Raw genomic sequence first — 24,881 nt, 5'->3', positions numbered from 1 at the left:
AGGGTTTCTGTGGTTCTGGACTCACAGAAAGTCATCTGACTTTCACAGGAAGTGCTTTACCCATGAAGCAATCTCTGTCATACTTATTTAAAAAAAAACATGTAATCTTATACATTTTAAAATGTAGAGTTATAGTTGTGTTAGGCACACTCACACTGCCATGAAACCAATCTACAAACATTTTGCATCTTGCCAAACAAGTGCTATGTCCATTGAATAATTCCCTATTTCTCCTACCCCTAGACTGTGGACGCCAGCATTCTGCCTTCTGCCTCTGTGAATCTGACTCCTCTGGAGATTTGCTGTCAATGGAATCAGCATATCCATCTTCTAGTGGCTGGCTTGTTTCACTTAACGTAGTGTCAATATCCACACATGTTGTAAGAAGACAGGCTTTCCTTTTTAAGGCTTAGTAACATTCTGATACATATATAACACCCCACTGTGTTTATCCATTCATTGGAGACAGACATGGTTTACAGGTACCTGTTGATGTGTATGCAAATATCTCTTGGAGACCCTCCAAAGAGTCCTTTTAATAAATGACCATCAGTAAATTTACTCATATGATAGGTTTGTTTTGTTTGTTTTTGTTTTTTTAGAGGCATTCTCTATACTTTTTTCATGGTGGCTGTACCATTTCATAGTTCTACCGACAGGGTTCCAACTTTTCTGCCTCCTAGCCAAAATCGTTTTACTGGTTTTGGTGGTAACTATTCTAAGAGACATGAGGTGTTTGCTCCCTAGGCTTTGATCTGTGTCCTGAGTAGTGATTTGGGGTCTTCTTACCTTCCCTGCACATTTCTGTGCATCCTGCTCTGACCAGAGGTGTTCTAAGGAGCTGTGTCCCACCATAGTTGCTGATAGGCTTGCTGTTGCTGGCCTAAATAGTTTCAAACGGCCTTTACATAATCCCGTGGTGCCCATGGCCTCTGCCCCTCCTTTCCCTGAAGAGTTGTACCCCGAACTAATAACCAAACTTAATGATGAGATCTGTGACTCAAGCCAAACCCTAGAGCTCTGACCTGAGTCCCCTTTTGTGCTGCTGCTGCCTGCGCCCCGGGACTGCTCTTTCTCGGTGGCTTCTGGCTTCGGAGCTTTTTCTTAAAGCCACTGCTTGTCTGTCCAGCTTGTCGAGCCTCCCTGGCACTGCACAAACATCTCTTGGCTCCAGGACAGTAGCTGGTGGCTCTGTAGGGGGTGGTGATTTCTAGGCATCTGACCAGAGGCCTGGGCAGAAGCTTAGAACAGTAAAGAATCCAGCTGGGACAGAGGTAAGGGGCTGTATTCAAGGCATTCAAGGGGACTATCAAACCTCAGCCTTGCCCCCTGCCCCAAAGCACTCCATTTGGCTGGCTTCCCTCTCCCTCCTACACTCACACACCCTGGCAGTGACCCAATGGCAGCTCAGGAATGTCGAGTGATGCCTCTCCCTTTCCAAGTGGTCTGAGAGGCCTCAGCTGCCTGGATTTGGGGATCTGGGAACAGACCATGAAGCCTCGAGCTCCCCTAAACTCTGATTCCCTGCAAGTTGCAAGTTTTCTGGGGTCTGAGATCAGAGAGACAGTGGCCTAGGGATGACCTTAAGACCTACAGAGAACTAAAATGGGACGCTGTTTGTGTGGGAGGTGGAGAGAGGTAGCTCATAGTTTAGGCTTTATGTGAACACACAGCTGGATACAGCTGGAAAGAGTCCCATACCCATCTGTAGACTCCATGCTGGACTGAAGTGGCCAGAGAGTGTGGCATGGTTAGGGCCTTATCCTTAGTTTATCTCCCCAATCGGCCCAGCCTCCACTTTGGTGTCTGTCCTGGCTAGGACACAGAGATTTAACTTAACCCACCCCTAACTGCCTCCCATACCTAAGTCCATGCCAAGCCCCCAGGGAAAGACCAGGGAAAGAGCCAGCCACATCTTAATACTGAGAGGTGCTAAGAATGGAGCAAGGACCAACACCCTATGGACATGCAAGTTTGGATACAAGAACTGTATCCCCTGTGAAGAGTAGGCTTTCTCTATCCAGTCCTCGCTGTGACCATGTGGGGGCAGCAGTACCTGCTATCCTCTTCAGCCAGGGCTCCTGTATCCTCAGGTGTGCAGAAAACAAACATGTTCCAGGATCTTGAAGAGCCTTCATAGAAAGGGATTAAACAGCTCTTGTTTGTGGCAACATCTTGGGCCTGTTGGTTCTGGCTAAGCAAAGCAAGAGTTCCTCAGAGAGTTTCTAAAGAACCAAGAGGCTCCTTCCTTCCAGCTCTGGACACATATGTCATGGAGTTTATGTCCCCATGAGTTCTGCAGTCTAAGACGCAACAGCAGTAGACACTGGTCATGTTCAGAAAACAATTCCGTAAATTTCCGAAATGTAAGCCCGGGGTGTGTGTGTGTGTGTGTGAGAGAGAGAGAGAGAGAGAGAGAGAGAGAGAGAGAGAGTCCTCACACTCCGTGTGGAGGAAGCCACATGTGTGCAGACTGGCCTGATCTTGCCTCCTCATTTCACAGGTCCCAGGTATCTCGCCAGCAGCCCTTCAAATCCCGCTCGCCTCTGCTTTTCTTCCCCGTCCTGTGTGTTTAGGCCTGTAATGGTTTCATCTGGACTGAATGCTTTCAGCCTTTTTCAGTTTTATTGTTCCCTCAACAATGCACTGAACAATTATTTATAGAGCATTTACATCACATTAGGGATTATGAGGAATTCGGAGGTGGTTTAAAGTTTATGGAAGGATGTGTGAAGGTTACATGCATATACTGTTTTATGTAGGCAAGAAGCACAGGTTGATTTTGGCATCCACAGGGGTGCCTTAGAGGTCAGGTCACCTACCAATCCTTAGGTAGACCAAAAGCAAATGTTAGCATATTGGAAAAAATACACTTTAAGGTTCTGAAAAGATTTTCTCCCAGAAAGCAGGCCTGCCTCACCTTTCTGCCCTGGGTCCCACTAGGGTGGTGTGTGAGAGTCTGTTTTAACTAGTCCTCTAGGAAGTTCTGATGGGCCTTCAAGTTTGCCAGTTGTGAGTGTTAACTTCTAAGAAACTGATTGTCTTTAACATTGTTCAATTGGGAACGTACCTACACTCTCAAGAGGATTTGAATTTAATAAGTCAAAAATTCGACACCATGAAGGGGGGAGAGATGGGAGGTGGTAACAAGCAAGCCACCCATTGCAGCCTGGACCACTCGTTCATCTGAACCGCAGACATCCAGACAGCAGTCTGCTGCACCTTCTGCAGTGGCCAACCTGGGCATCCCAGATCTTGTGTGCAGCCAGGAGAAGAGGCCATCTGCTCTAGCAGATTGCTTTAGATGGCTTCCTCTTGTGGATATTGAGGGTTTGCTGGGGGGTGAGGTTCATTGTTTGGAGGCTGGTAGTGTCCTCATTTCTAGCCACCTGGGACGCATGACTAAAGACTAGTGACGTCCCTAACTACATTTCTCAGCCTTTCAGGTTACAGACTTGGGCTCATCTCGGCCCCCGGGGGTGCGCCTGGGCGCAGAGGCCTGCAGGATTCCCGTGCGTGCTGGGTCCCCATCCCCCGCCTTCTCGGTTGAGCCGAGAGTCCGAGAAACTGGGGGGCGGGACAGTGCCCCGGGGGCAGGGCCGGGCGTGGTGGCCCCAGGCCCTTGCGGGTGGGGCGAGCCCCTTCGCAACACCGCCCTCCCTGGGCAGCCAATAGATGTGGAGGCGCCGCGCCTGGATTGGAGCGGGAGCGGGACTGGCCAGCGCGGGGGCCGGGACGAGGGGCGGGCGAGGCGAGCGCTGTCAGCGCGGTTATAAGGGAGGGAAAAGTTCCCTGCGCGGAGAGCCGGGCAGGCGCACGCTCATACGGCGGCGGCCGCAGCGGCAGGGCGGGGCCGGCAGGGCGGGCGGTGGCGGAGGAAGACCCCTTATTTCGTCCTCGCCTCCCTCGGTGTCTCTCTCTCAAACCTCGGTCACGTACCAGGGTCCGGAGGACTTGTGCACAGCGGCCATGGGCGGCGTCGGGGAGCCCGGCGGGGGACCCGGGCCGCGGGAGGGGCCCGCACCGCTGGGGGCGCCCCTGCCCATCTTCCGCTGGGAGCAAATCCGCCAGCATGACCTACCAGGCGACAAGTGGCTGGTCATCGAGCGCCGTGTCTACGACATCAGCCGCTGGGCACAGCGGCACCCTGGGGGTAGCCGCCTCATCGGCCACCACGGCGCGGAGGACGCCACGGTAAGCTAACCTACAGCCGGCGGGGTGGAGCCTGGTGCTAGCGGTGGGGAGGGAGACGTGGTTCATGGGCTTAAGTCTCATTCCACCTGCGGACCTTAGCATCCTTTTTGCTTCTTCTGACCTTTGACCCCCTACTCTCTGGCTCCAGAGTTGAGATGGAGCCTGGAGTAAGGAGGTCAGTCTCTTTCTTGCACGGAGGACCCACTGTTGGGTCAGTCTGTGCAATAAATAGGTCTCAGGAATGGGCCCACAGAGGTGGGTGTGCCGCAAGGGGCAGATTGTGCCCTAGGTAAGTACCCTCACTGTTGTAACTGAGGGTCTCATCTCTGCTCCGAGTCTCTCAGACTATTATCTGATGCTTCCAAGAGCCAGGGGCAGGGTTGGGTCCCTAGTCATAGGGATGTGCCATCAGAGACTGGGGGTTGGGCAGCAGGGCTTGGGCAGGGCCTGGAGGTCTGTGGCTTATCCAGCGCTTGTGTGGACTGTTCTGAGGGCCAGTGACTCACCTCTGCTGGGCTGGCAGCTACACGTGGGAAGACTTTGCCAGGCTGGGTGGGCCTCCATGGGAAGCACAGTCACCCCAGGCACTGACTGGCCCCTGGGGACCCTGGCTTCCCATTCTCAGTCCATGTCTAGACAAGGAGGGATGTGACTGGCCTGAAGGGCTATCTGGCTGGAGCCCAGTGGTGAAGCAATTTCCCAGACCCTTCCTCCCTCAGTCCCACTCCATGGATACAGGTTGAGGCCATGATGCTCTGCCCTTCACTATCCAAAATTGTGGATAGTGGAATATCTTCAAGACTGGAGGGAATGAGTCTCCAGTGGAAGAACTTGGTGGCAGCAGAGGGGATTCTCTGTGTCCCAGAACTGTCATTGTCTCTCTCCTTCCAGATTCACTCAGGCAACTGAGAGGTATAAGAATGAGAAGGTTCCCGAAAAATCATCAACCTATGGGCCATAGTGTGTGTGTGTGTGTGTGTGTGTCTTCCTCCTTTCTGCAAGAGCATGATGGGCATTAGGTGCCACAGCCCCTCCCACTGAACCCTGACAACCCTGTGAGGATCATGTTGTATGGTAGACAGGATTCTGGGCAGGAGAGGAGGAGGACAGCAGAGAGCACTGACTGCTTTTTCTTGCTTAGGGCCAGGCCTGCACAGGGGGCCCCTCCTACGTGGGATTCCTAACTTTATATTTAGCTCAGTGCCCTGAGACCTCCATCTAATGGTTTTGTTACAGCCACCATTTTGATTCACAGCCAGTAAGGTCTGTTAGGAAAACATCCCTCTGTATCTTGTAGCAGGGTTCTGGCTCTGCCATTGAAGGCACTCAGAGGTAATTTCTCTGAACCTTAGCTTCCTCACTGGTCAGGTAGGGAGAGCTAGGCTAGTCAGCAAGCCAGCCAAGGGCAAGGCCACACCTTCTCAACCATGCTGCTGTGCTGTCTGTTCAGGAACTGCTCTTTATATGTATGCAGACTGCAGAGAGCAGTGGAACAGTCACAGCACTTCCACTCCCAAACCTTTTCTGGGTGAGCTTGTCCCTCCCTGACCCTGCCTGTAATAGGAAGAGATTGCTATAGGCAATTGGGGTAGAGTTGCCAAAAATACCTGCTGTACTCCAGTCTAAGGATTGGGAGGGGTCTAGGTTCAGAAGACCCTGGCCTTAGTCTGTGCTGGACCCACAAGGAATACTAGGGGTTGAACCAATCCAGTGCCCTGTGTGGTCAAGTCTAGATGCCCCAGGTATCCCACCCCAGAACCTGGAGCTCAGGTTAGGGTGCAATGTGGCTGCCCACTTGTATCCATCAGCCCAGCCACCCATCAGCTGTTCTCATGTCCAGGCAACAGAAGCTTCCCTGCCAGGAAATTCCCAGAGTTCTTGTGCCATGAAGTCAGCTTGTGGCCATCCTGGGATATAGAGCCTGTGCCCTAGGGAGAGTACTCTGGGCCCTGGGCCAGGTTTGTCTAAGAGTCATAGGCAACCCTAAGATGAGAAGAGGCAGCCAGAGAGGCCCAACCCCTGCTGGTCATAAAATATGTGAGAGTCACATACTAACCACCAACTATGCACTAGATTCTAAATTCAATGCTTGTTATTGGTACTACTTCTTAATCCTCAGGATACCTACCAGTTTGCTACTGTTATCCCACTTCACAGATGAGAAAAGAGATTCAAAGAAACAATGTAACTTGAAGTGGCAGGTGTCAGTAATGGGTTTCCCTGAATCCACCCAGATTATCTCCTGTGTGCTCCTTGCCTCCCTGCCTCTGCAGATGCAGCAGCTGTGAACAAAACATTTTCAGGGAAGGAGTGTCCAACAGATGGGTCAGCTAGAGCAAAGGCTCAGAGGTGGGACCATACTACCTAAGTAATACAGACAGCACGGCTGTAGTAGAGAGCAGTTGGGGAGGGGGCGTCAAAAGGCAGACATTGCCAAGCTTACTGGATATATTTGTTCTTAGAAGGACTTTGGTTTATTCTAAAGAAGGAGATCCTGGGAGGGCAGAACAGGGAAAACAAAGGGGTTTGCTGTATGTTTAAAAGGATCTCAAAAGGGCAGGATAGAACTTAGTAGGTAGACAGCTTGCCTAGTTAGTGTTCATGACGACCTAGGTTCCATTCCTTTTTTTTTTTTTTTTTGGGTTTTGGGTTTTGGGTTTTGGGTTTTTTTTGAGACAGGGTTTCTCTGTGCAGCCCTGGCTGTCCTGGAACTCTGTAGACCAGGCTGGCCTTGAACTCAGAAATCTGCCTGCCTCTGCCTCCCAAGTGCTGGGAGTAAAGGCGTGCGCCACCACGCCCAGCTCTAGGTTCCATTCCTAATGCTGCATAAACTTGGTGGTGGTGGCATCCACTTGTAACCCCTGCAATTATGAGGTAGACACAGAGGATGTGAAGCTCAGAGTCACCCTAAGTATGAGGCAAGTTTGAGCCCAGCCTGGGACACATAGAACCTTGTCTTCAAATAAAAGGATCCTTGGGACTAGAAAGATGGCTCAGAGGTCGAGTTCATACTGCTCTTACAGAGGACCCAAGTTCCATTCCCAGCACCCACATCAGGTGGGATCAAAACCCCTTGTAACTCAATCTTCAGGAGAGCCTCCATCTCTGGTCTCTGTGCAGTCATGCATGTAGACATATATCCCTTTCAACACACACATATAAACAAAATCACCTTTCAGAAGAACAAAGGCTTTAAGGTAAAGTAAGCAAGATGGGGACCTGCCTTCTCCTTGGGGAGAAAGTTCAGAGCAAGAAACAATGTAACTTGGCCCTAGTTACATGTGAATGAATGTAGCCAGGTTAGAAGGTCAGAAGATATGTGAATATCTAGTAGGGACAGTAGTAGGGACATTAGAATTAGCTCTGTAAGCTGAGACTATGGCTAAGTAATACAGTGCTGGGTGAGCATGCTCAAGGCCCTGGGTTCAATCCCCAGGAGTGAAAGTTTTTTAAAAAGGAGCAAAAGAACCCACTGAGCCCAGCATTATGGTGCAGCACATGGGAAGTGGAGAGGACCATGAGGAAATGGGTATCATCCTCAGTTACACATTGATTTGAAGCCATCCTGGACTACATGAGATCCTCGATCAAAACCCCCAAAATGCTCAGGTTATCTCTGTGTCACCTTTAAAGAAGGAACTGATTTGTCTTTACACTGTAACTCTCCCCCGACGCCACTGCAGTGTGACGGGTAGGAGTACTTTATTTTGGGTTCACTGTGGGAATGGTGATGTGCACCTGAGTGACTGGTTACTATGAGTAATGAAACCCTATTCTCAGCTGGTGTAGTTATGGAGAAAGTGAGAGATTCCCCAGCTGCCCATTAGGCGGAAGCACTGGCAGCCCTAAAAGAATCCAAAACCCCTGCAGATCTGAGCCCACTGCCATCCACCGCCTGAGACCTATTGGGAATGACTTGAGCTAGAAGCAAGGGTGGCCAGCACCACCACCAGAGGCTATGTCGGTAATTTCAGCCAACAGTTTTTGATTCTGAGAATTTTAGATGTACTAATTTACTTAATTCTTCTGACAACCTTGTGAGGTTGGGTGCTGTCTGTTGTGTAGATAAAGAGTTTGGAGCAGAAGATAAGCAATGTCGCGGCACCCTAAAACAAGGCCTTCAGCCCTAGGCTCCAGAGGGAGGGTATGTGTCTGGATAGGAGCTGAGAGGGATCCGAATTATGGACCAAGCTCTGCGGTTTGGGAGGCAGGATGGCCTCAAACACCCAGAACCAATGCCCACACCCTCTTCCTACCAACCACACTGGCTGTTTTAAAAGTCCTACTTCAGTGAGGAGTCATTTTCTGGAGCCTGAGTGGGCATTTGTTTTGTTTTGTTCTGAGACAGAATCTCATTATGTGTCTCTGGCTGGCCTAGAACTCAGTATATACACCGCTCTGTCTTTGAACTCATTATATGCACCAAGCTGGTCTTACACTCACAGGGTTTAATTGCCATCTCCCTACTGAGTACTAAGATTACAAATGCAAGCCGCCACACCTAAGTCTGGTGGCATTGTTTGACAGGTGTCTTCTGCAGGCCAAAGGCCCTGTGGGTAGGAGTCAGGACTGTGACTGGAAGGAATGTAGTGTACAGAGGTGGGAATTCGGGTGACCTCAGAGTATCAGGCAGCCTCCCCCTCCCTCCCTGAGAGGGAAGGCTTCCCCTGGCTGCCTTTGGGTTTCTGATAAAAGAGCCAGTGGTAAAGCCAGAGTTCAATGGTAAAGAGAAGACCTTGTGCCAGAAGGCCGGGTCATTTTCAGGTCTTTGCTGAGCCAGCAACATCTCTGAGGCCATGGGTTCTGGCTGGTCGATCAAACATATTCCCACCCTTCACCAGGACACTAGGGATGCCAAGGGGTCTGGGGCAGCTTCCCTTGGGTTGGGTTTTGCTGCATGGACTAGAACCATGAGTCCTGTTCTGGAGCTGTGTCCCTGCTTTCTTGTCTTTGCCTCAGTTTTTCCATCTATAAGGAGGGTTACAGATAATGCTTCCTCACTGGGCCTTTTGAAGGCAGTGCTGGGGAGGGAGTGGCAAGGAGCAGTTGAGTGCAGAGTCTTGGAGAGCCTTGCAGAGTCTGTCCTCTATCTGGAGAGCAACAGAGGCAGAGATATGCTAGGGGTGTCCTTAGAGACCCTGTGCTCACCTCTAGTAAAGGTGTACACAGGCAGCAAGCGTAGGCCTAGATCATCAGAGCTCCAACACCCCTCCGTGCTCCCCTACCTTCCTGGCTGATCTGGAATATTCTCCATTCTTTGGCCAGAAACCAGAACCTCCTTCCTCCCCTTTCGTGCCTGGGGTAAAAGGAGGTTGAATCCCCCAACCTCCACCCTTCCTGTTCCTTAGCCTGAGGTTCAGCTAGGTCTTGACCAAGCACGTCAGTTTCACTTCCCAACTCACACCTGCAGCCCACGCCTGCCAGCAGCAGGGGCATAGCAGGGCCCTGGGTAGGCACAGAGAAGCGCTGGTCAGTGGGGCTCTTGTTAGCCATTAGGTCCCTTCTAAGTGTGTTACTAGCCAAATCGGTGAGACGTATGTTAACGTTTTCCATCTTATTAAGATGAAAATGTAGAGGGAAGAGGGGAGCAAGCCTGTCTGGGGCTCCTAAATGGAATCACAGTTCCATCCCTGCAGGAGGGCTGGCTCCAGACTGTACCCCACATCCCCAGACCCCAGTCAGCTCATAATGAGGCTGGGGTCAGGGCATGGGCGCTGGTGGTCTGGACTTAGAGGTTTCCCATATTCTGAGGGTGTGTCGGCATCACAGAGAGCAGATTCAAGTTCAAACCCCGGCTCTGTCACTGCAAACTCTTCCACTGGGACAGGTGTCTCAAGCAGGCTCCCCAATACTCACCTGAAAAATAGCTCACAGCCCTGCCCTGGAAGGTGGGGAGGCTGGCTCTTGTTAACTTACTATCATCTGCACCTGAAAACTTGCTCCAAGCCAGGTATACCTGGAAACAGAGCCTGCAGGGGTCACTGGGATCTTAGGATTGCTATGCCTTTTTGTTTCATTTTTTTCTTAGATTAAAAAATGATGGCCCGGTGGTGGTGGCACTCACCTGTAATCCCAGCACTTGGGAGGCAGAGGCAGGGGGATTTCTGAGTTTGAGGCCAGCCTGGTCTACAGAGTGAGTTCCAGGACAGCCAGGGCTATACAGAGAAACCCTGTCTCAAAAAACCAAATCCAAAAAAAAAAAAAAAAAAAAAAAAAAAAGATGTGTACATGTGTTTCACCTGCGTGTACATCACATGTATGCCTGGTGCTTATGTGTGCACCTGTGTGCAGAGGCCAGGAGAAAGTGTCGAATGCTTTGGAACTATAGTGACTGATGCTTGTGAGCCACCACATGTAGGTGCTGGAAACTCGACCTGGATCCTCTGTGAAGCAAGCCATTGTTCTTGACCATGGAGCTCTGGCCCATTTGCATGCCTTTTGACGCCAGCACTTTCTACCCACTCTGATCTGAGACTTACTGAAAGAATTTCAATGTCATTCATGTTGACTCTTCTTAAATGTGCGTGTTGGGTGAGATCACAAAGTTTGACCCCTGATCTATCCACAAACCCCTTAGCTTCTCTGAATCTTCCCTTCTCCCTCACCCTTGGTCCTCGAACCTAGAAAGCACTAGTTCAGAGCTTCTCAGCTTGTGGGTTGTGACCCCTTTGGGGGAGATTAATGACCCTTTTACAGGGGTCCCCTAAAACCACCAGGAAAGCACAGATATTTACATTATGATTCATAACAACACATCAAATGCAGTACTTCAAAATACAGTTATGAAGTAGCAATGAAAATAATTTTATGGTTGGGCTTACCACAACATAAAGAACTGTATGGCCGGGCAATGGTGGCACATGCCTGTAATCCCAGCACTCTGGGAGGCAGAGGCAGGCGGATTTCTGAGTTCGAGGCCAGCCTGGTCTACAGAGTGAGTTCCAGGACAGCCAGGGCTGTACAGAGAAACCCTGTCTCAAAAAAATAAATAAATAAATAAATAAATAAAATAAAAAAGAACTGTATGAAAGGGTCACAGCATTAGGAAGGTTGAGAACCCTGGACTAATCCATATGACCCAAGCTAGCATTCCAAGAAGTCCCTTGCTGGTAATCTTAGTTCAGGGACTCACCTTGTGGTCACCTCCTGATAAAACGATCTCCATGTCTACCTAGTCCCAAGGCTCCAGCCTTCTGTCCAAAGGCCTAGGGTCACCTTCTTGTCCCCTTCCCACCAGCAGGAGCCCTGATCTACCCACTGTGAAAATTTTAGACCTGGTCCCAAGGGACTTATACCTGCCCTATCACCTTAGTATGTTGAGCTGACTGGAACACTCTTGGGAGAGCCTGATTCTGCTCACCTCCCTACTGTGCACACCTGTACAGGAGGCTGTATTGTTCTTAGGGTGTTCATGTGGACCATGACCCTAGGCACATTTCTAAGAGTCTGAATCTTTCTTATTGACGTAGTGGGTGGCTCTGTGTGTGAGAGAGATTGGGGTGGGGAGGTTGGAAGAAAAGGAGGAAGGGAGGGATGGAGAGAGAGAGAGAGAGAATGTGTCTGTCTTTCCATGCCCCAGGCTCTGTGCCCAGATGAGGAAGTTTCAAATCACCACCAGGTTTTGGGAATCCTGGCACTTGATACAGTAAGGAAGAACCTTGAGAGCATTATGCTCTGTGAAATAGACTAGTCACTAAGGGGCAGTTGCTCTTTGACTCCATTTAAGTGAGGTTCCTGGAATAAGGCTAGAGCCACGTGGAAGGAGAAGGAGGAGTTTAATAGGTATAGCATTTCATCTGGGGAAGAGGCGACAATTTTGGAGATAGATGGCCACACATCATCAGGAAGATCCTGTAATGTCCAGGACCTAAGAGTGGTAAACTGAGGTGTGCTTTATAGATGATGATGATGATGATGAAGGCTGAGAATGAGGCTCGGTAGGTAATGTGCTGGCTAGCACCCATAGATTCCTTGGGTTCAATTCCCAGTAATGTACAAAGCAATAGTGATGGTGCACACCTGTAATCCCAACACCCTGAGATGGACAGATCAGAAGCTTAGCACCCCCACTGCTACGTACTTATTTCAAGCCCACCCTGGCTGTGTGTGACCCTGTCTTAGAAACGAAGACAGCAATTAAGTTTGTGCTGAGCAGTCTGGTTTCAGAAGGGTCCCGAAGTCAGGAAGTAGAGGCCACTGCAGGAGGATGAACTGGCTCAAAGTCACATGGAAATGGGGTCAGCAGAACCGCAAGACCAATCCCCAGTGAGCCTGGCCCAGGCATCATCCTGTGAAACCCCTCCCCCCATTCTCCCATCTCTCTGCCTGCTTCCTGCATCCCTGCCCCTCCTTCATCTCCAGAGGAAATGAGGGCTATGCTTTTATAACTTTCATTACTTGATGAGCCCCAGGGACCAGGCAGCCTGAGTTATTTTGGAAGCCACACCCTCCTAGAACTCTAGCCCCTGCCTTGGGTCAGTGACCCTAGGGTAGACTAGATATGGCCTCTAAATAGTATCCTTCCTCCAAGGACTCCTCAGAAATGTTCTGGCAGTAATTATTGGGGTTACAGTAATTTTCATCTTCATGTTGTTAAAATTATTTTTATTACTCACTCTCTTTTTCTCTCTCTGTGTGTGCATGTGTGTGTGTGTGTGTGTGTGTGTGTTGTTTGCACGTGGGTATATGAGCATGCACATGTGTACAGAGACCAGAGAAGGACGTTGAGTGTCCTGTTCTTTTATCTGTCTCCTTGAATCTGGAGCTACTCTTGGAGTCAGTAAGCTCTAGCTATCCTCCTGTCTCTGCACTCCCCCAGTTTCTGCCCCAGGGCTGGGTTACCCACTTACACAGCTATGCCCAGATTTCTATCTGGATGGTAGGGATTTGAACTCAGGTCACATGTCTTCCCATTAAGCCATCTTTTCAGCCTTTTATTTTTAATGGACACTTAATAAGAGCCCTGTTCCTGGGGCCAGTGGGGCATTTCAGTATCTGTCTCCAGTGTGCAATGATCAGGGTTGATTAGCCTGGTGACTACATTGGGGTGACTGTCGTTGGCAAGGTCATTTCTGTTTCGACCTACACAAGCTGGTACAAGACAATAGGAGGCTCCTGTTCTTTGTCAGACTTCTACAAAGGTATTTCCTTTTGGCATTTTGGAAGCACCCTTACTCTCCTTCCCCAGGGCCATGGGGACAATGCCATCCAGTCACCCGCTCTGCTTTTGAAATCACAACAGTAGAAGTCAGAAGAGCAGCTGTGACCAATAAATGGTCTAGGTGTGATGTCATATACAAACAATGAGTGATGTGAGTGAGACACAAAGTCTGAAGCAGGAAGGACAAGGGATCCTGGCCACCCTCTTCCTATCAGCTGACTTCTTGCCCCCTTTGCCTGTTACCTGTATTTCTCCTCACCGCTGACCAGTTATTATAGAAAGACACAGGAGTGTCAGGCTTTTCTTTTCTTTCTTTCTTTCTTTTTTTTGGGGGTGGGGTGGGGTTCAAGACAGGGTTTCTCTGTGTAGCCCTGGCTGTCCTGGAACTCACTCTGTAGACCAGGCTGGCCTCAAACTCAGAAATCCGCCTGCCTCTGCCTCCCAAGTGCTGGGATTACAGGCGTGCCCCACCACGCCCGTCTAGGCTTTTCTATATTTAAAGGAAATCATGCTATCTGCTGAGAATGTATCTCAGTTGGTAGAGTGCTTAGCTACCACACATGGAGGTCCTATGTTCAGGAGTACCCATGTGAGCTGGGTGGGCACGTGGTGCATGCCTGTAGTTCCAGCACTTGGGATAGTGAGACAGGAGGATCAGTTCAAAGTCTTTCTCTGAGCTATTTAGTCACTTGGAGGCCATCCAGGGCTATATGAGACCCTGTCTCCAAAGATAAAGACAAAATCGAGTAAGCGCGACTGCTAAAATACCTTCCTTGAGTAAACCCAAGACCTCAGAGTGTTTGGCCCACCACTGACACTCCCCAAGTGGCTCCAATGACAAATCTGCATACATGCATTTTGCCCACTATTATGTTGATGAGAACTGAAGAGAATTCACATCTGGGAGCTAAACCTTGTTTTATATGCTGTAACATAGGCTGTGGCACGCAGAAAGCTCAGAAGGGCTAAGCCTGTTCAGGAGTGGGCTCAGTCTTTCTGGAGTCCTTTCAGGCATACTGAGAGGAGAAACCAGTATTTGGTGAAGCAGACAGGACATGGCGAATGAGTGGTGCTAAACAGGGTACTTGGGCCTGGGAGGACTAGAGAGGGCTTATAGGTGAGGCTCACTCTCCTGGCCTTATATTTACGACTGTCCAACAACTTGTTGACTTTCTATCTGTCTGTCTGTCCTGTCTATTGGCAGCCCCCCTTCTTCTTTTTTTTTAGTTTTAAAATTTAGATTTATTCAACTTTTGTGTGTGAGTGCTTTGCCTGCATGTAACACATGCATACTTAATGCTTACAGAGGTGAGAAGAGGGCATTGGATCCCCTGAAATACTAGTGGTTAAGAACCAGCGTAAGGATGCTGGCAATCTAACCTAGGTCCTCTGCGAGAGCAACAAATGCTTTCCTATTCACTGTGCCATCTCTCCAGCCCCTCGATGGCCTCTTCACCCTGTTTCTGTTGGTTCTTTCTGGGTGCTATATAAGGTGTTCACTGACTGACTGTTCTCCTTCAGGATGCCTTCCACGCCTTCCACCAGGATCTCCATTTTGTGCGCAAGTTCCTGAAACCCCTGTTGATCGGAGAGCTAGCCCCAGAGGAACCCAGCCAGGATGGAGCTCAGAATGTAAGGGACAGCTGGAGGGCTTGGGGACATTACCTGTCGCTAGTAGCAGTTTGTTCTGTATTACTATTGGGGGGATGCAGTGTGGGGCTGGGTCAGTATCCCTTTTGGGGCCACAGTCAAAAGTGAATTCATAGCAATGTCCTGTAGAAATAAGGATTCTAAATCTGACTTAGCTAGGAACTTGAGGTGGGTCTCCAGTGAGCTTTCTTTCTGCTCTAGATTCAGTGAAAACTCCTTCCTGCCTCCAGTTCTACGATCAGGATATTTTTGAGTCTTCAAGTTTTCCTCTGTTGGCTCTGTTTTTCTCTGCTTATCCCCCACCCCACATCTTTGGGGCCAAGGAGAGACTTAGCCACAAGCTAGTTCCCCAGGCCATAGCATCCCCTGTCTGGTGTCATTGTTCCTCCAGCTATCACCCAGCAGTGGGAAGCGGGACGCCTTAAGGATGCCATGGTTAGTGTCTGGGGACTGTGGCAGTCCCTGCTTCTTCACCTGCTGGACCGCTTCCCTGCCACAGGCACAGCTGATCGAGGACTTCCGAGAGCTGCGCCAGGCAGCGGAGGACATGAAGCTGTTTGAAGCCGACACCACTTTCTTTGCACTCCTGCTGGGCCACATCCTGGCTATGGAGTTGTTGGCCTGGCTTATCATCTACCTCTTGGGCCCTGGCTGGGTGTCCAGTGTCCTTGCCGCCCTCATCCTGGCCATCTCTCAGGTAACTCTATGACTACGCAGAAGATGCAAGGTCCAGAACATGTGGAATCTCAGGACAGTTTTCTTATGAGTGAAAGAATGGATTGGTAAATGGATGAATGAGAAAGTGAATTGCCAGAGGCCCTTGAGATACCCCAGGTCCAGAGCACCACAGCTCAGCCCTGTGTGTGACAAGACTTGTGTAGGTGAAGAAAAGGATGATCATGAAGATCATGGTTAACACTCCTGTTACAAAAGACAGATTAGCAAGAGCAAAACTTGGAAATTTTATCTGATCATAGCCTTGTGTGACATAGAAGCCTTCAGATTAAAGAGCAAAACACCAGGGTGAGCCATCTATTTTTTTTTTTTTTTAAGCATTTTGTTCTATGAAACAGGACAGTCTGTAGTAATGGGAGCAGACACGGAAGGTCAATGTGATGGAAAGAGAATGAAAGGGTGTGAGCAAGTGGAAACAGACTGGCTCAGAATCCTGGCAAGGCCTGTCTGCTCAGAGTTTTCTTGACCTCTTTCTGAGGCCCTTCTTCCTTCCCAGGTGTGGGATAGAATGTTTTTTGAAATGGGTCTGATAAGCTCTTATCAGATGAGATAGCCCTTCTTGGTCAGTGCCCAGGCAAAAGGGGAAATTAGAGCAGTGATTTTAGGCCTTGAAGAAGAAGAGCCCTGGTGTCTATGGCCTGCTGCAGGTAGTGTAGAGAATTCTAGGTTCTGTTATTTGCCTTGGGGGATCCAAGGGAACAGGAGACAGGACACTATGAGAAGAACAGGAAGTTTGCTTCTGAAGCCATTACTCAGAGGTATGATGATTCTGAGCCCTGACGTTTGTATGCAGGCACGCTGCTGAGCTCACGTGTGTTGGCCCTGTTAAGAGGCAGCGGGTTTCAGTAGAGCATCAGTAGTAGGTGGAGCACTAGCAGTGGGTTGAGCACTGGTGCCAGAAGTGACTGGCTCCTGCGTCCTCTCTTGACCTACTCCTCCTTCCCCCAGGCCCAGAGCTGGTGTCTGCAACATGATCTAGGTCATGCCTCCATCTTCACTAAGTCCAGGTGGAACCATGTGGCCCAGCAGTTCGTGATGGGGCAGTTGAAAGTGAGTGTGGACCCGGGCAGGCGGGCATCTGGGCTGGGTCTGTTCAAGTGTGTGGGTACCTGAGTTCCCTTCTCCCCACAGGGCTTTTCTGCCCACTGGTGGAATTTCCGCCACTTCCAGCACCATGCCAAGCCCAATATCTTCCACAAGGACCCAGATGTGACTGTCGCACCTGTCTTCCTCCTGGGGGAGTCATCCGTGGAGGTAGGTGGGGTGGGACATGGATACTCTCAAGAGAGGCCTGCAGCTGAGGAGACTTGGCAGGGACTGAGACCTCGTGCCTGCTCCCCATCTTACCCTGCATTCTAGCTCTACCTCGTCCTTCCCCCACTTCCTAGCCACCTGGGGATGGATGAGTGGCTCTGGGGCTAGAATCTAGAGTTGCCTTTGACCTTGGCCTCAGCCAGCCCCCTGACCTTGGCCTGGAGAGCTGTTCTCCCCAGCCGACGCCTGTCTCCACAGTATGGCAAGAAGAAACGCAGATACCTGCCCTACAACCGCCAGCATCTGTACTTCTTCCTGAGTGAGTACCTACTGGTCCTTTGGGGTGGGCGTGTGGCAGGGTGGGCATGTGGCAGGGCTAAGCCTCAGCCTATGCTGCCTGCCTGAAGGCTCCCAGCCACCTTCTGCTCTAGCTGTCCTCTTTCCCACCCTCCCTAGAGTCCCTCTGCCCTTAAGTCAGGGTTGTCTGGAGTCCTAGAGTATTTTGTAATTGCCTCTGCAAACAGGGACGGGGTAGCTCCAGGGCAGGAATGTGTAAGTCTGGCTCCTTACCTATACAAGGGACAAGGGACAGCACCAAGAGCCAGCCAGCAAGGGGCTGAGTGTGAATAGGGCCTTGTGTGAGCTGTGAGCTCAGCACTTAGCTCCTATGGGTGTGCCTCCTCTTCCCCACCCGCCCCTCTTGGGTAGCCCATCCCATTCCTGCATGCCCTTATGCTCCCTTCTTGCAGTTGGCCCACCGCTGCTCACCCTGGTGAACTTTGAAGTTGAAAATCTGGCGTACATGCTGGTGTGCATGCAGTGGACGGTGAGTGGGTACTGCTCAGGACCCCAAGCCTGTAGCTTTCTGGGAGAGGGCTTCAGGGGACAGCACTATCCATCCCTGAGTGTGAATGAGTGTTAGCGTGTGTGTACTGATGTGATTGGTACATGCTGTGGAATAGCCAGCTCCCCCATCCTGGGTAGAATCACTGGATTGACTGCTAGGTGTCTGTGTCCCAGGCACAGGCTGCCCTAATACATCCTCCAAGGTCACTGCCATGGTCAGTCCTACCTGGTGATAAGGTGTAGAACCCTGTTCTTTTACTCAGCCATAGTAGCAGAAGCCCATTGAGGGGCAGAACCCTGAAGCTAATGAGAGTGAGATGAGCCCAGCCCTTTCACCTGCCTCCCAGGCCCCTGACCCACGGAGGCCACTCAACACTGCCTCTGTCGCCCTCGTAGGACTTGCTGTGGGCTGCCAGTTTCTACTCCCGCTTCTTCTTGTCCTACTTTCCCTTCTATGGTGCCACTGGGACACTGCTCCTCTTCGTTGCTGTCAGGTATGGCCAGACTCAGAGTGATGGGGAGTGGGGAGGTCTCACACAGGTGACAGTGGACCTTGGCCACAGCCCTCCTTGTTCTGCCTGTTGTCCTACTGCGGGATGGGTGGCAGTACCACCTCTTCAGGTGGTTGATGTACACAACCAATCACTAGCAGAATGGCCAGACCCTGGGGTTGGCAGGTCTGAGAAAGAAGCTTGGCTTGGTCATGGCTCCCTCTTGAGAAAGGTTGGCATGGGCTTAGCTTCTAAGGACACTGCTCTATGAAAGTTCTTTAAATGTCAGGGTGGGAGCAAGTAGATACTCCCAGGGTGTAGAGGGGCCCAGGTCTGGGTTCAGCTGCATGCTAGCTTCCACCTGAACCCGAGGTGGAGCAGTACTGAAGCCTTCCTCACAGGGTGCTTGAGAGCCACTGGTTCGTGTGGATCACACAGATGAACCACATCCCCAAGGAGATTGGCCACGAAAAGCATCGGGACTGGGCCAGCTCTCAGGTAGGTCCTGGAGGGAGGCTCTGCCAACCGGGGAGTCATAGACTGGGGGGAATCCAGGCCCTGCAGAGGCTGCCAGGTGGTGGCGTCAAGGTTCTAAAGCCAACCTCTCTCGCTTGTACCTCTCCTGACCCTGGCAGCTGGCAGCCACCTGCAATGTGGAACCTTCGCTCTTCATCGACTGGTTCAGTGGGCACCTCAACTTCCAGATCGAGCACCAGTAAGTGTGGCCTGGAGGGCTTGCTGGGTATGGGGTGAGGCCGAAGCCAGGGCCCAGGACTCCCCTCTGTGGGGTCCCTGGAAGATGTGGCCTGGGAGATGAGGCATGGGTGAGCTCCCTCTGGTAGTTCCCTACTCAGATCTGGCCTGCCCTTCCAGCCTCTTTCCCACGATGCCGAGGCACAACTACCGGCGGGTGGCCCCCATGGTCAAGGCATTCTGCGCCAAGCACGGCCTACATTACGAGGTGAAGCCCTTCCTCACCGCCCTGGTGGATATCATCGGGTAAGGCTGCACCTGGGCTCCTCAGGTTGCATGTACTAGTCTCTTCCAAGACTCCGTGCTCACTCCTGTGCTGCTCTTCTGTATGTCTGCCCTCAGAGGGGTCCCTTCTCAAGAACTGACTTCCTAGAGCTTTCCTGATTAGCCAGTGCTCTCCTTCCCCCCCACCCCGCCCCCAGCATGGAAGACTCATGGAGCCCTACAAATGTGGCAGTGAGTCAGACAGTCTGAGAGTTTCCTGTGTTCTGGGAGCTGGTGTCTGTGTTCTAGTTGAGGAAACAGAAAGCAAGCAGCTGTAGGGCTGGGGAGAGGGGTCAGTAGGTAAAGTGCTTTCCTTGTAATTGATGAAGACCTAAGTTCGGAACCCCAGCACCCATGTAAAAATCCAGGAATGATGGCATGTGCCAGCGCTGTAACCCCAGTACTGGGAGGCGGAAACAGGGACCCCTGGGGCTTATTGGCCAGTGAGCTTTAGGTTTAGTGAAAGACAAACACAAAGGCGCACACACTGAGTGGGACGAGAGGGAATGTTAGTGGTTAAACAAACACTCGGTGTTTAACCAATGAGTGCATGACAGAACGTGAGAACCATTTTAATAACATAGCAAGAATGGGAACCTAGGGTGGAGGCAGGGGAGGGGATGCAGAGGGCAGGCAGAGTATAGTATTGCTTTTGGCTACAGGTGTAGAGTATGGCTAAGCTGATGTGTGAGCAGAGGCCAGGGAGACAACTGGTCACCGGGGACAGGGGACCTAGCTGAAGAGTATTCCAGAGAGAGGTCCTGCAGAGGCCCTGGGGCAGAGGTGCTGGTTTGTGGGAAGGCCACTAAGTGGAGGGGAGATCACCTGGCTTTCAAAGGTTGCAGAGATGCCCTAAATGCACCTGCATTCTGAGCGAGAGCAAAAGCAGAAATGGTAAAGCCAAAGTGCTCGTGCTTGTCCGGGCAGGACGAGAGGGCTCAGCCCCCGGGAGTAGCCTTGGAAGTGGGAACAGAGGTTGGATACTCGACCCGCAGACAGCTATATATTGTTCTTTTCCTGGCTTCTGGACTTATCTTTGGCATCCTGATGGAGCAGCTTCTGTGTCCCACACTTTTGGGTTGCAGAGTCCAACAGGGAGAGGCAACAGGGAGAACCAGGTGAACGATGGCCAGGCCCACTGAGGCTCACAACTGGACTTGGCCACCTGCCACTCACTTCCTTGTTGCAGTCCAGATTCCACTCTGGTTAATGAGTACCTCACCCCACACAGCTGCTGTCCTAGGGGGGCGGGGAGGGGACCTCACAGAAATGCCTTCACTCAACACTCCTTATGGGACACGGGGGGGGGGGGGGACACTAATACCTTCCAGTTGAGTCCCTGATCCCCATCCCCATCCCCACCTCTCAGGTCCTTGAAGAAGTCTGGCGACATCTGGCTGGATGCATACCTCCATCAATGAAGGCAGCACCCTCATGGGTGGTGAAGGGGGTAAGGGCCCAGACTCCAGCAGTCACCAAGCCACTGGGCAAGATTGACAGCCGTCCTCACCCCCTGCTGGGGCAGCCTGACTGCCTGCCTGGTCCTGCTGGCTCTCCTCAGTTCTCAGCATTTTCTGTTCAGGAACCCTATGGCCATGGCAAATGTCCAACAGGACCAGGGGTGGAGGGAAGATACTTAAAACGACACGGTGAGCATAGCATGTTTTCCTAGAGCAAGAATTGGAGGAAAACTTGTTATTTTTATATAAAAAGCAACCCAGAGACATGGAGCCAAGCGTTGGATTTTCATGAATTTTGGAGCCAAATCCGCTTCAGACTTGGTGGAGAGGGCATCAGTGTTGAGTTGGGATGGACTGTAAGGAGTTCCCCTCCACCCTGGGTGCTCTGGGTAATGGAGGCAACAGCTGCTCCATCTTGGCTCGACCCCGTGGCTTGTTCCTATGTTCAGCAGTACCCTGGGGTGAGTTATATTCTCAAGAGCCTAAAGTAAAGGGTCACACCTGCAGGAGCCTCTGGGTTATGGGATGGGAAAGCTCTCTGTGTACTGGCTTCCTATAGCCCCCTATGCAGGAGGGCCCAGTAGTGAGAGCCCTGCTAGACGTGACACTGCACAATAGTTGTAGTGCTGAATAGGCAGCGACTCAAGTGTGGCCATTCTGTCCCTAAGTCCTTTAAATCTAAGAACTATTTCTTGAGCAGGAACTAACCACCCACTTGACCTCAGGATCTTCATCTGGACAGTGGGGACGGTTGACAGTTGAATGTACCTATCAACCTTTGAACCGCTCAAGTTGGAAATTTTGCTTTATCTTGAGTCTCTCCCCAAAGTGTTAAGCTACTCAAGCTAAGCACTCCAGTTTTGGAGGGCAGCCCTTCCCTAGTGCTAAAAAAAATCAAGTACTCCACTACTGACCTAACCCCATGTTTGGTGAGAAAGGAGAGGGGACAGTGGACTCTGTCAGCACCAACACCCCATGGCTCCAAGCCAAATCTTTAAAGAGGTCTCAAAAGTTTTAGGCTGTAGCAAACCCAGCAGAAATGTCAAACTGGGGGGTCTCCTGTAGGAGCTGAGGCCTCATCACTAGCTGTGAGGACTACCCCAACCTCTCTCTGTTGCCTAGGGAAGTACCAGTAGAAGCCTCCTGGATAAAGTGAGGGAAACAGAGGTCCCATCATCTGCTGGGTGCCTACCTTGTTCTGTTCCATTTAGCCTCCACCTCCCTTTCCCCGGGATTAGGTGGATGGGGATAAGTCATGTATCTGCTAGGACTTAAGGCTGTTTGACCTCAAGGAAGGAATTCAAGCTCTTAAGGCCAAAGTATCACTTCCAAAGTGATGAGAAATAAAAAGGATGCCTTAGGAGGGCTCTCAGCAAAAGGCAGGCTCATAAGACTCAAGAGCTCTATGCCTGTGGTCCCATGCCTCTGGGCTATTTTGTTCCGAGACAAGCCCTTTGCTTTCTCTGGACTTTATTTTCTTCCTCAGGTAAGGACTGAAGATCCCTTGAAAGGCACTTCTAAGCCCTGCACACATACTTGTAACCCAAGGTACTTAAACAGAAACAGGAGGATCACGAGTTCAAAGGCAGCCAAGGAAACTTAATAAAATCCTGTTTGAGATGATAATAATAAATATTTTAAGGGTCTGGGGGATGTAACTCAGTAGGAAGACTTCTAGCATGTGTAGGCCCCGAGTTTAAGCCCTAACTAACACACAGACACACACACAGACACAGACACAGACACACACACACACACACACACCTACTTCCTGCCTCAAAAGCAAATTTCTTATATCCAGAGTATGTCAGATTGTCTTTCTGTACTTCTGTTCCCTGCAGGAAGTCCCCTTTCCCATCCAAATTTTGATGATCCTAGTATCACATAAGTATGGCCAATGTGGTGGTGGTGGGGCATTCCCTCAGCATACAGTCTGGAAGCACTTCGTCTCCACTCTGGAGACGAAGAAATCTGAAGTCAGATTTCTGTTGGTGTCTCTGACATGCTTAGAGACACGTACTGTTCAGAGGAATCACCCAGCCTGCAGCACCCCCCACGGGTATCCACTTGACTGCAGTGTGGACTGTTTCATGCTGCCCCTAGTGGTGGCCATGGGGAGTGTGCTTTCTCCCTCCAAATGCAGAGTTCTCCAATAAAATACCCTGCAGAGTCCCCGGCCTTTAGGTCTCTTCCTTCTACCCGGAGCCCATTACTTATGGGTAATTTTCATCCCATCTTCCCCTCTGTCATCTATGCTATCGCTTCTGACAGTCTTCCTGTAGAGACCATACTCATCAAGAGGGCAGGAAAAGGCCTTGGTAGTACCTTTTAAAGACCCCACTGTCTCCCTTTCTATTTTCTATACAACAGTCCTGAGTCCAGAAAGAAAGCTTCCAGAGGGAAGTCACGGCTTATTTGTTCTTTCAGTCAACCAATAGCTAAGAGAGTCCAGTGGCCGGCTCACATGAACCAGCCTCTGCCTTTGTGGGTGCGGCTGGTAGTGGGGTGATAAAGGCCTTGCGAAAGAACCATGTGTAAACATACTGTGTCCTTAAAGACGTCAGTACTTTCCAAGCCCTGTTTCCTGTTACTAGTTCTCCTAGGCCTTATTAGCTCTTGAACTAAATGGTTGGAAGAAAAACCCAAGTGCTTTCCAAGTCCAAAAAAAGAAAGAAAGAAAGAAAGAAATTAAGAAAGAAAGAAAGAAAGAAATTAAGAAAGAAAGAAAGAAAAGAAAAGAAAACAAAACAAAACAAAAAGCCTTGATACTGGCTGAAGGCAGTGGGGCCACTGTGATGTCCTAAGACACTGGGTGGTTTTGTTTCATATATCTGTGAAACCAGTCTGGCTAGAAATGTACAGTCCTGTCAATCAAAAGAACACCAGTGTCCAGAACCTACAGCAAGTCTTTTGCTGTATGGTCTATCTCATAGCAGCTGCCCTCTGTATAGTCCTTTCCAATTCAGTGTGGCCAAGCCAGCTGAGCCGAACTAGGCCCAAGGCATGGTAGCCCAAGTGGCGGTAATCTCTCTGTTCCATACCTTGTTGCCTGAGGCTTTCCCCTCCCTCCCAGTGGCCCTCAGGGTTCCCATGGGTTATACTTGTCATATGAGGAACTAGTCAGGCTGCTGATAACCTCGGGGCTTCCAGCTATACACAAAGACGTCCAGACTGCGCCAACAGCCCCTGAGACGCCTTGAGTCTGGTGTCTGCTCACACTACTGCAAAGATGGGAGGGTTTTTGTGTTTGTTTTCAATAGCACCCCATTCCTCATCGCCTGGACTAACTGACCCTGCCTGCCTCTACCCACAGGGCCTCCCGTACAGTATGACATGTGGTATGATGGGGAAAAGGGGAAGAGATGGTCAAGCCAACTGTGGTAGAAGCAGGAATCCCTCATGCATGCTGGGATTTATCTTCTATCACTGTACTGCCTCGGAGTATCTTCCCCTCTCTGGTGTCAGCTTCTTTGGCCTGTGAGATGTTAGGGTTTCATTAGGCTGGGCTTTGAATATTAGAGAGGTCCATGACTTTGTTAGGGGACAGAACCTACACCACAACTTTGGGGATATTGGTCAAGAGCCTCAGTTGAGCCCTGTGCCAAGAGAGGAGCTATGAATGTAGAGAGCAGGAATGGGTGTCCTCTGCTCTGGGCCTTAAAGAGTGCAAGACAATAGCTAGGAGTGTGTACGAGAAAATACAAGCTCATGGATGTGAGCCTAGACTTACCATCACAGATGAGACCACCTAGCCCTGCTGGGTTCCCTTCAATCACCCTCCTACTCCCCAGATCTCTGGGTATCAGATGCCACAGACCCCACATTCACAGTTGGCAGGGTTTGGCCTGAGGAATTCTGGTTATGGGGGGAGGGGGGCAGCCAGGTCCTGCCCAAACAACAAGTGGAAGACAAACATAGGTTAAGTACTGAAGATGTGTTCAACAGAGTCTGCCATCACCAAAGTCTCCAGGGGGCTGTCAGTCAGGTGAGGCTAAGGCTCTGGAGACTGACAGATGCCAGCCTTGGAGGCATTCATCCTTCGACTTTCTTTTCTTCAAGGTGGCAACTGTGGCA

The 24,881-nt window shown here is 50.6% G+C and overlaps 1 protein-coding gene across 1 annotated transcript; it reads left to right on the top strand.

Moving 5' to 3' along the window:
- Positions 1 to 3,774: 3,774 nt before the first annotated feature.
- Fads3 (fatty acid desaturase 3) lies at positions 3,775 to 22,979 on the top strand. Its single transcript, XM_052190210.1, has 12 exons — positions 3,775 to 4,194; positions 14,876 to 14,986; positions 15,504 to 15,701; positions 16,688 to 16,789; positions 16,871 to 16,993; positions 17,252 to 17,312; positions 17,743 to 17,819; positions 18,236 to 18,333; positions 18,732 to 18,828; positions 18,966 to 19,045; positions 19,204 to 19,329; positions 20,717 to 22,979. Exons 1-12 carry the CDS (start codon positions 3,970 to 3,972, stop codon positions 20,766 to 20,768), a joined length of 1,350 nt encoding a protein of 449 aa, XP_052046170.1. The 5' UTR covers positions 3,775 to 3,969; the 3' UTR covers positions 20,769 to 22,979.
- The last annotated feature ends 1,902 nt before the right edge of the window (positions 22,980 to 24,881 follow it).

This window comes from Apodemus sylvaticus, chromosome 1 (assembly GCF_947179515.1).
Source record: "Apodemus sylvaticus chromosome 1, mApoSyl1.1, whole genome shotgun sequence".
Taxonomy (NCBI): Eukaryota; Metazoa; Chordata; class Mammalia; order Rodentia; family Muridae; genus Apodemus; species Apodemus sylvaticus.
Note: the sequence above shows the minus strand (reverse complement) of the source record. Positions and strands in the feature narration are given on the sequence as shown.

What these genes read in the sequence shown, in the direction of transcription:
- Fads3 (XM_052190210.1), top strand. Translation starts at nt 3,970, where the DNA reads ATGGGCGGCGTCGGGGAGCCCGGCGGGGGACCCGGGCCGCGGGAGGGG. An exon ending in CTCCTCTTCGTTGCTGTCAG is followed by an intron (nt 18,334 to 18,731) that starts GTATGGCCAGAC and finishes CCTTCCTCACAG; the next exon opens with GGTGCTTGAGAGCCACTGGT. An exon ending in GCCCTGGTGGATATCATCGG is followed by an intron (nt 19,330 to 20,716) that starts GTAAGGCTGCAC and finishes CCCACCTCTCAG; the next exon opens with GTCCTTGAAGAAGTCTGGCG.